The sequence below is a fragment of the Pundamilia nyererei genome, unplaced genomic scaffold (genome assembly GCF_000239375.1).
Source record: "Pundamilia nyererei isolate P.nyererei 1_Seehausen unplaced genomic scaffold, PunNye1.0 scaffold00085, whole genome shotgun sequence".
NCBI classification, from domain to species: domain Eukaryota; kingdom Metazoa; phylum Chordata; class Actinopteri; order Cichliformes; family Cichlidae; genus Pundamilia; species Pundamilia nyererei.
This window is the reverse complement of record NW_005187486.1, coordinates 246,082-256,887: the sequence shown is the minus strand read 5'-3', so window position 1 is coordinate 256,887 and position 10,806 is coordinate 246,082. Positions and strand designations below refer to the sequence as shown.

The following is a 10,806-nucleotide window of genomic DNA, read 5'->3' as shown; positions in this document are numbered from 1 at the left end:
TTGTAACCTATATCACCAATTATGTTAAGAAAAATGACGTATTAACTACTACAAAACTCTGACCTTTGTGGGAATGCTTGGAGCAGACTAACATGTGAGCTGGAGTGTTCTGAGACGTTATATTTGGTATATCCAGACCATCCGTCGGCTCTTACTTCGGAAACATGGCTTAAAAAAAAATTTCTCTTCAACGACGTAATCCGATAAAAAAGAAAAAAAAAACAAAAACGATCTCTTTACCCGTCGGCTTCCTGTGGCTGTCATGCGACCGCCTATTGCAGTTAATAATACAACAGCTTCTTGCCATTTTTTGGGTTTCTTTTTATCGCTGCGCAACTGAGTTCAATTGAAAGCCTGCGTGCGCTAGTACCTCTTGCCACAAGTTCCCAGAATCCTTTGCGGTTTTACCCCTGAATGACGTCACATTTTCAATCTTTATCCTGGTGGGCCGGTCTCTAGTCAAAATGCCCGGGCCGATCTTTTGTCCCAGTCCAGCCTTGTTTCTGACCAACAATCAGAAACAGACTTCATGAGGATGATATGAGGGCCATGCACTCACAGCGACAAACTGTATTTTATTTGCTGAAATATCTTGGTCGTTTGAGATTAACAGCACTTTATAAATAGTTACTACTCCCTTTCCAGAAGGTGTCATCACACTGGGTACCCCCGCTTGTTTGATTTGGCAGAACTTTATGTTGGATGCCCTTCTTGACCCAATACGAAACAAAAGCACGAAATAACAAAAAGGAAATAAGGACGAGATAATCAGTGGAACACATATTGATAAAAACTGCAGTTTCTCTTATGGCCACTCAAGACTGACTAGTAAAAAAAAGAAAGAAAGAAAAAGAAAGGAGGGACTCTGGATAAATGTGGGGAAGAGCTTAAGAGGACAGTAAAGCCTGAAGATGAAAGGTTACCTCTTTGGGAGTCTGGTTGTCTGCGATTCTCTGTCCTTCAAACAGAAACCTTAGCGTGCTCGCTGGGACGCCCTGGAGGGAAAACACAAACATACAGAGGTTGGTTTTTTTGTTTGTTTCTTTTTTTAAAGTGACTTACTCCTGAGCTCTCAGCCCTCTCTGTGTGTGGCCTGCAGTCAAACTTGTGTCACTGAGTAACTGGGAGTGACTGATTTACCTGTCTCTGGCTGTATGACTCCTTCAGCTTCTTTAGATGTGTTGTCATTTTCACCTTAAAGTGGATTTCACTGCTGTCCTGTGGAGGCAAGCAAGGCAGTGATAAGAAACACAATCCCAGGAACTTTATTGTGTTTATGAACCGCCGCTTGCCTGACAATAACCTTCACTTTATATTGTGTCAAGTCAGATTCCACAGCGCAGGCGGACTGTAACACTTAATAACTTGACTCCGTGTCATACACTTTTTTGTGTTGTTCATTGTAAAAGCGTTTCCTAGCATGAATTCTGCTACAATGTCTCAAAGGTTTTAGAGGACTTGGTTCACTGGTGTGTCAAAGATAAGAGACTTTATTAATATTTCCCACTTCTAATTAATACGGGGTTAAATTTTTCATCTCTTTTTTCAGTTATTTCAGAAATCAAAATGTTTTGAGAGTCTGAAACAGTTTAAAATATTCCACAGCCGTCCCTCTCCCCAGCCACCTTCTCCAGTTTATCAGAGGGAACACCGAGGTGTTACCAGGTCAGTCGAGAGATAGAATCGTTTCAGCGACTCCTGGGTTTGGGCCTCCTCCTGGTAGGACATGACTGGAACATCTCCCCGGGCTCCTTTGGGCCAGGCACACACCTCTTGATGTTGTGCTGTTTCCACCACAGCCGTTTGAAGCCACAATTGTGCAGTCGTGTTAGTTTTTACCACTGATAACCTCATTATATCAGTACAGAAGCTCAGAGAGTCACGTTGCAACAGTTTGGAAAGATGTCGTGTCTTTTATCTATGACAGATATTCCAAAATTACCCAAATAATCCTAAAAGCAGATGTTTCTGTTACAATTCATATTTATGTAGCACCAAATCACAACAACAGTCATCTCAAGGCATTTTATATTGTAAGGTAAACACCCTACAATAATACAGAGAAAAACATCAACAAGCACTTGGCGACAGTGGGAAGGAAAAACTCCCTTTTAACAGGAAGGAACAAATTCAATCTGAAGAAAAATCTGGTTCGTAACATATTTGACTTATTTTAATTTTGTGCAAAGACACCCAACCTATTTAGAATACTGAAACATCAGAAATCACAAGTCAACGCCTCAAGTCAAAGTTTAAAAACACAGACTTACATACATTTTTCCATCCATTGGGCAGCAGTAGGGGAGGCATATTTGAACTATCACAACATCACATAGAAATGTACAGCACTCGCTCACTTGAAAGGTGATGTGCCAACGCTGCCAAACAGAGTCTGTGGAGAGATAGGAATAAAAACTATCCGAGTTTCCCTGAACCACTTGTGTAGTTAGCTTCTAGCTTCTAAGCCCCTTGCAGTCATACTATTCTTACAAGCATCAGCTTGTATTCGTTTGTCTGGAAACTGGTTTAATTAAACACGCATATTAATCACCCACTATTGTCCTTTCCGTTTTTGGTGTGGCGTAGGACCTGGGTCATGACAGTGACAGTAATATTTATCTTTAACTTTGTCTATTGTGCCCTTTGATGAAATTGTTGCCGAGCATGACTTAGCCCGCAGCCAGTTCTTTAGATATTCACAACTGAGAGATTTTATTAGAACACAGCAAATCAGTCCTTGTCCATTCCAGGCGTATCAACACTTGAAGAAATGATGGTGAAGGGGCTTGACTTCTAAAGTGTATAATGAACTCACCAGAAACGTCAGTAAAGAAGCTTGAGTCCTGGAGAGAGGACTTACAGGAGAACATCTCCATTGAAGAGTGTGAGAGGACTTGTGCCAAGGCACAATCACAAACAGTGAACACTCATTTAAATTTCTTGCAGTACAACTGGTTAAAGCATACTTTACGCTTTCTACAGTACCATCCCAGATGTTTGCATAAAATGTGACAAGGAAAAGTGAACGATTTTCCCACGTTTGTGGCAGTGTGCTGAAATTTGAAAAATTCTGTGAAGAAGTAAAACAATGCACTGAAGAAATATTAGAAATAAAAATACATTTAGAACCAAAACTTTTTCTGCTGGGTATTTACCCAGCTAATTGTAACATAACAAGGAAGCATCAGCTATTTTTAGACATAAGGCTGCTGATGGCCAAGAGAATGCCTGCAATTGCTTGGAAAGAGGTGGATAGACCAAGGATGGGTAAATGGATTTCAGAATTAACATCAACTCTGCCCTTAGAAAAGATCACCTACGCAATCAGGGGTAAACAACGAAATAAATTTAAGTAGCTCGAAAAAAAAAGACAGCAATTTTTTTATGTTTTGTTTCCGTTACAATATTATACATTAAAGTATAATATTGAAACGGAAACAAAAATTAATCAAAAAAAAATTGTTAAAATACAAATCACAACAACTGTATAAAAATTACAACCATCAACTCAAATACTTGGTTCAAATTGAACAGAAATTTCTATGAACTTGTAAGACTGCTAAATTTTGCCAGTGGTAGTTCACTCTGCAATATAGCACGCTGTTCTAAACTGCTTTTTCAGGAGTTCTTGTTGTGCTTGGTTTATTTTTAGTATGTTTTTTGCAATTGCTGTCTGTTCTGGGAAAGATACTGCAGACTGGGAAATAATGCATTTCTTGCATTTCTCATGGGTTCTGATGGGGTCTTTCTTAAAATTACTGGTCCCAGTAACAAAGGCGCTTGTCGACTCAGAAATCTAATGAAACTCACAACACACCTGGCAGAACATCATGTTATTTAGCTCGTCATATTCCAGCCACAGAAATTCTTTTGTCCATGAAACCAAAAAAGCTGCGGTTTCTTTTTGCCTCAGTCTGATTTGTCATAACTTTTCCGTTTTGCGGTAGGCTTTTCTTTGGCTGCCCTTTCTTCACCCTGACCTGTCTTATTTGGCTGAGCAGAACTAAAATAAAAGCGTAAATCCTGCTGCTTTTACACACGTACTTACATAACGGTCAGCGATTCTTTGCGCACTCAACCTCTCACATGTTTAAGCTTGCTGCGAGAGATTTCACTTGTCGTGTTTGAATAGTAAGCTAACGATTGATAAGACGATGTCAGAGGAATTGGTGCACAATTAATCGTCACTCACCAATCAGTGCTGCTGCTCTCTACACACCGTTCACGCGATTGTAAAATAAAATTGAAAGCAAAAAACAAGGGCAAATTCAGACGCGATTTCAATATGTCACATATTGACAGTGGCTCATCGATGCCAATGACATAATTACTCAGCTACATTGGCGAAAGAATGCAAAAGCATAGACATTTATTTTCCTTCCTATGATAGCCCGACGGGCAGGGCTGAGTTAGATTTTGGTAGCCCGACTGGAAAAATCGCTAGCCCCGGGACGTAGGGCTAGCGATTTTGCGAGCCCTGGTTTAGCTACTTGTTTTGTTATGTTTTAGTGGTTGTGTACAGGTGTTATGTTCGAAAATAAATAAAGACACTGTTGGGAAAAAAAACCCCACTTTGTCTTATTGTGCATTTTGTCTCATTTTGGCAAATACATTATACTCATAATACATTAAAGGCAAGGTGGAGGAAGTTTAAAACTATAGAAAAAGAATAATTCCATCATTATTTAAGATGTTCGATTTCACAGTTACTGTCATTATGGTGTACAGCATCAAGCCTAGCCCTTAAATAGACTGATCAGATCTCAGCAGCCTGAACACAAAGTTTTCAATATGCTGAAAGCTAAAAAACACACTTTTACAAACAGAGACTGAGTGTAAAAATATAGAGGAAATGTCTTTAGCCATTAGGGTCAAAGGACTGAGAAAGAAAGATGACTCACTGTGGTTGTTTATGTTGTAATCCATTAAGTGCCAATCATCCCTACTTTATAGTTGTTAGAGCTAGTAGTGAAACTTAAAAAAATCCTAAAATAACTGAACATTGTCAGACAAAACTAAGCAGCAAAAAATAAAGCACACTATGGAAACCAATTGAAACTAATTTCAAAGCAAAAAATACAAATGTGGAAAATGATGTGCTCACTGAGTGGCTAAACATTTTTGTGAGGAGGATTCATGGGATTTATCAAGCCTGGAAAAAATCTGAGCTAAAACAAACAGATGATTAGCTGCTGTAGGAAACTGTGTGGTTATTAAAATCCACTGTGAAAGAGAAGAGGATGACCTTCCTCAGGGTGAGTTAAACGCACCTATACGTGCGGCTCTTTCCACCCAGAAAACATCACGGTTGACAGCAGAGATGCGAATCCAATGAAGTGAAACTACGAGGATACATATCCAAGCTTTCTTTGTGTTAGCCGGCTTGACAAAGCCTAAAAGCTCTTCCAGAGATAATCGGTGTCAAGGCACTTATCATCTTTCTCCATTAACTCAGGCTTTCTGCTTCACCCTCCTCGCATGTTAACATGAAAGGGACTGTTCATTGTGTCATTTCACGCTTCCTCCATACAAAATGGATCAACTGAGCACCGTCCACTCCAATCAGAGACTTTATCACTGAGATCTTTTCTTTAATTAGTGAGTTCATGAGTTACTTTATGAATAAATATATCCATTTTCCCACCCAGTGTGCTTTAAGTCAGCTTATTAGCTACACATTAGAGCTCTGATACTCAAGACTACTGAGTATGTTCACATCTGACTGTCTCCAGTAACATAATAAAGGAGGAAATCTCTGCTTTGTTGCCAGGCCAAAGTTAAATTATCTGTACTGATTGAACAGAACTTGGTGAGCAGCAACCTCCCAATATAACCGCTCAGTTTTCTAATCCATGCCATTAACTGCAAATCCACCAGTGTAGAGCAGATTTAGCAGCATTACGACCTAACAAAGACATCTACAGATTCTCTGCGTCTCCGACTGAATTCCTTTAAATTTCAGAATTAAAGCGACGCACAGTTTGCACGGCTGTAACCTTTTATGAAGGCTTCACAGAACAGAATAGCTACTTTCTTGTCATTCAGAACATAGACCAGTTTGCACACATCAGAATGAAATTTAGGGGCATTTACTCACCATGAGACTGTAAGGTATAAAGCATTTAAAAAAGAAGGATATTTACATGTAAGAATAGAGGAAAAATCTGTCTATATAAACATTCACAGTAAAAAAAAAAAACCAAACTCAATAGGATCTTAAAAATATACTGCACAGCAATACAGCAGCCAAACAAAGCAGCGCACACTCACCATTCCAGACATACTGGACTGTCCTACATATATGGTCAATTTCAGAAGTTTGCCTCATGCATATATGGAGCAGGGGAGGGGTTACTGTGAGGGGTCATATCTGAAGGTGCATGGCAGACCGTCTTTGGTGGCTTTGTGGCCAGCATCTGTGACATTCAGTGGTCTTTTTTGTTTTGTTAATGCCACACAAAGCAAAACAAACAAAAACGACGACCCTACACACTAACGGTTCACTACACACACGCTAAATGTCTCAAATCTCTCAACTTGCCGTTTTCTTTTTCAGCACCATCACTCCCACAACTTCCTCAGCAACCAAATGCCATGTGTTACCATATAACTTTTTCAGGAAAGTCACGTTTTGTTTTGTTCTCATCTCAAGCACTTTCTGTGTGCAAGCGCTGACTATCTAAGAAAAAGCATAGCGTCAATTATTTATCACAGCTCTGGTTTTATCAACTCAAAGTCTGTTTTCCCCTTCAGAAACACAACACATAAACAGATTTCCCTGACGTTTGTGACATACAGTTGTATATCGTAGGGCTGCAACTAAAGGACTATTTTGGTAGATGACTAATCTACCAATTTTTCTTTGATTAGTCAGTTGGTCAACGGCTATTTTAATAACTTGGGCAAACCTCCTGTTCTAGGCTCCAGTACTTCACCTGCTCAAGCCTGCCCACCTGTGAATATCACCCTGCTGTCTTGTCCCACAGCAAATTAAAATAATGACCCAGGAAATATTTGTTCATATTAGGGCTGCCACAAAAGATTATTTTGATAGTCGACTAATCAAATCATCATCCATTGGACATAAAACGTACAGCTTATTGCCCAACATACATCTGCTCTTATATAACTATCATTAGCTTACAGCTTTAAGTGTTTAAGGTATGTGCTAACTAAAAATAAAGACAAGATGATAGTTTATTACATTTTAATGAAATTTGCAGATTGTTTAGGTGAAGTTTAATAAACTCAGCCGTCTGCTCCTTGCTATCTAAAATATAACAGGACACCGGAGTAAATTCTCGAGCATCTCACACTTCCGATAATCAGTTTTCTGCTTGACGCTTATTCAGCTGTGTAAAAACAATAACTTTAATCTGAGCCAAATCGATTCACTCAGGAACAAATAAAATACTAAAAAAGGCCCAACAATAACATTTTTAAGTTATCTAAGTCACTTATATATGTTTAACCCGAGTAGCGAAAGACGGCGGTGGGTTTGAAAATGATTTGCCGAGAGTCCGGTGTTCTCACGGCTCTAGTGAGCCTTGAACCCTGGCTATCGAGCTAGTGGGTAACAGACGTCTCCGAAAACGTCGGAGCGCTTTTGAAAATATGTGGTGTCTTGATAAACTGAGCAGATATTTGAAGTTTACACAGCTACATTCTCTCTGAAAATATGTTAAACGTTTATTTTGTGACCCAGAAAGAATAATAAGAGTAAGATTAAAACTAACTAGCTGCCGCCATTTTTGGAAACTGAGCAGGGCCGCGCTATGAATTCTGGGATAGGCTGGGCCACGAAGCGACCCATCCTTCAAATCTGAGGAAAAGCAGGGCGCATTTATCGGCCGCATATGTCGGAGTCTTCGAATTTGTGTCGCTGTAACGTAATCGGCCTACAAATGCAGCCTCAGGAGGATGCGGTTCCTGAATTTGGACACAGCTACGATACCGGACACTGCTTCTTCTTCTTCGGGGTTTAACGGCAGCTGGCATCCCTGTACATGCTGTGCTGTCATCTTCTGTTTCAGTCCCTTATTACACTTTTAAATTCTACTACTTATTCTTGCGTCTTTCGGGATCTTACAAAGCTTCAAACGACGCGTCGACTATTAAATTAGTCGTCAACGATTTTGATAGTTGACGTAATCGTGACTAGTCGACTAATCGTGGCAGCCCTAGTTCATATAAAAAAGCTCTTCTATACGTGCTCAATGTTAAACTGTTTGACTATATACATAATTAATTACTGATATGGTCAAAACCACAGATTAACTACCTAACGTTAGGTGGAAGCGGTTTACTATTCAGAATAAACACTAATATTAATGTGAGTCACTCGTTAAACACGCCAATGCCAAAAGATAATAAATAGCCAATAATAGCCGATAACCTCAATTTGCTGATAAATCAGTCAGGCTCTAAGTGTAAGTGAATAAAACAGAAAGTCATGCGTCTCAAACTTGCTTCGTAGTAAAGGAACCAACTTAAAGGACCACCACCTTTGAGATATTGCAGCATCAATCAAGATAAAGCCAAATATTATATTTTTGTTAAAAGAGCCACTGAGTAGATTTATGGTTGTGGATCTGTAGTTTCAGTTTATGTACACTTTATACACCCCAAGAATCCTACAAATGCAAATATGCAAATGTTTGGTCAATGTTTTTCAAAACAAAACAAACTGGTTATGTCTGATAAGACAGTGTAAAGTGACAGCCTTTACTCTAACAGTCTCTAACTCTTCCCTGGAGCTAACTCTACAATTACACTGGTACAAAAAGAAAATGTAACAAAATAACACTAAAAATATGTAAGAAAGCATCATTAATATCATCTAACATATACACACCTGACCAATCACTTTTAATTTGATGTACTCTCCGTCTTTTTTATCCCCTCCGTCTTGGCTGGATGGTTTTGTCTCCTAAAAATAAACAAACAAACCGTAAATAAACAAAACACCTCCAAGCACGACACACACACACTCATATATATATAAATATTTATTTAATTCCAGCGCGACTCGACACCCGAGTGTCACTGCTTTGGAAAACCATGTCACTCTGTTTTGTAACAGTTTCTGTTTCGTATTACTGCCAACAACCGTTGCTCCACAGCAGAACTTTAAATAAGAAACCAGAGCTAGCCGCTAGCTGCTAGCTGCTAAAAAAGCTGTGAATTCAGGCCCGAAGCTACACGAGCTAAGAGCTAGCATATTAGATAAGTCGATACGAGCCAGCGGGCATAAATAAACACCAAGCAGCCTTTCCCCGTTTTCTGCTGGTGACAAAACAACACAGAGCCTTCGGAGCGCATTTCTTACCGTATCTGACATGCTTTTTCTCTGTGTGTGCCCAGGAAAATACACTGACAATAGATGAAGCGTTAGCTCACAGGCGCAGCTCCTGGTTGATGTTATTCGACAGCCGGAATTGACGCATGGGGTTGCTTCTTTCAAAAATAAGAGTCTCTCCAAAGTGAAGCACAGACATGATCGTTTAATTTTGAAAAATATAGTTGGGGTCGATAAGCTTTACTCTCAAAAGAGCAAATTTTACCCTATTTTGTTTGTAAAAAACAAACAAACCCAAAAACAAAACAACAACAAAAACACACTTGAGCCCTATAATAAAGCCTATTACATATAAATTACCCTGTATCCATGTTACTAATAGGTGTAAATGATTAAAATGTATTCCTATCTTCTTTATTACCAAATAAACTGAATAATTTTGGTACAAAATAACCAGTAATATGCTCTGCCGACCGCTTTGAGCCCTACTTGTGATTTTACAAATACAGAAATTTTTGACATAAGCTACTTTTACAACAGAATTGGTTTTTTTTAATTGCCAGTTTTGATGTAATTTTGACTAAAGTACAGATGTAGATTAACCTTGTTGGAAGTGAAAGAAACCAAATTTGTCCACATACTTAGTTAGAATTGTTAGCTGAGAAGACCCAAGGCTTGAGAATTCAGCAAACAGGCTGCACATTTTTACAGTCATAGAATATGAAGGGTTCCTTACACTAGTGCTGAATAAAGTTCCAAAAATAAATATCCACTGATCACATTTATATAGTGTTTTTAAAGGAAGAGGAAGCCATTGGAGATGGGTAAAAAAAAAAAAAAAAAAAGCCACATGTAGCGCAGATTTGTGACCCTGAAACTGTGGCCTGTTGTTATGAGGCCAGGCTACGGTTTGTCTGTCCAAGAAGGCTGACCAAGATAAAAACAGCAAAGGTCCACATATTGGACAGCTGTATTATAACATATCACACGAAGAACTATATAAATGTATGTAACTTCATGAATGTGAATTTCCCCATAACAGGTTATTTTTACAACAAGTGGCTCCGTGGTGTAGTGGTTAAAAAATTTGAGAGGGTGGAAACACAAACTCAGTCTCCATTCAGTGTACTCAGGATATGTGCTGGTCCCAAGCCTGGAAAAATGGGAGGGTTGTGTCAGTAAAGACATCTGGTGTGAACTCTGTGCCATGGCAACAACTTTTGCACATCTATCGGCTGTGGCACACCCTTGGGCACAGCCAAAAGTGTTGTTTCAAAAATCTTTTGATTATTCTAAATCTACAAATTGTTACAACACTGAGTGAAACCCCCAATATCAGACAGCCCCCTATGAGCAAGCACTCGGTGACAGTGAGGAAGAAGAACTCCCTTTTAATAGGAAATGAACTTCCAACACACGCAGAATGAGGGAGGGTCGGCCATCTGCCCCGACTGGTCACCAAGGCAGACCATTTTACGATATAATATATGCATAATCTAATGTTTGAC

General features: G+C 39.2%; 1 protein-coding gene across 1 annotated transcript in view; it reads right to left on the bottom strand.

The window, feature by feature from the left end:
• sumo1 (small ubiquitin like modifier 1) overlaps nt 1-9,478 on the bottom strand; it is a 14,200-nt gene extending 4,722 nt beyond the window's left edge. Inside the window, exons 1-4 of the mRNA XM_005738637.1 lie at nt 9,329-9,478; nt 8,855-8,929; nt 1,141-1,218; nt 924-995 (exon numbers count right to left, since the gene is read on the bottom strand). Of these exons, the coding sequence (XP_005738694.1) occupies nt 924-995; nt 1,141-1,218; nt 8,855-8,929; nt 9,329-9,340 (237 nt within the window). The 5' untranslated portion in view covers nt 9,341-9,478. The remainder of the gene's footprint in view (nt 1-923; nt 996-1,140; nt 1,219-8,854; nt 8,930-9,328) is intronic.
• Nucleotides 9,479-10,806: the final 1,328 nt, after the last annotated feature.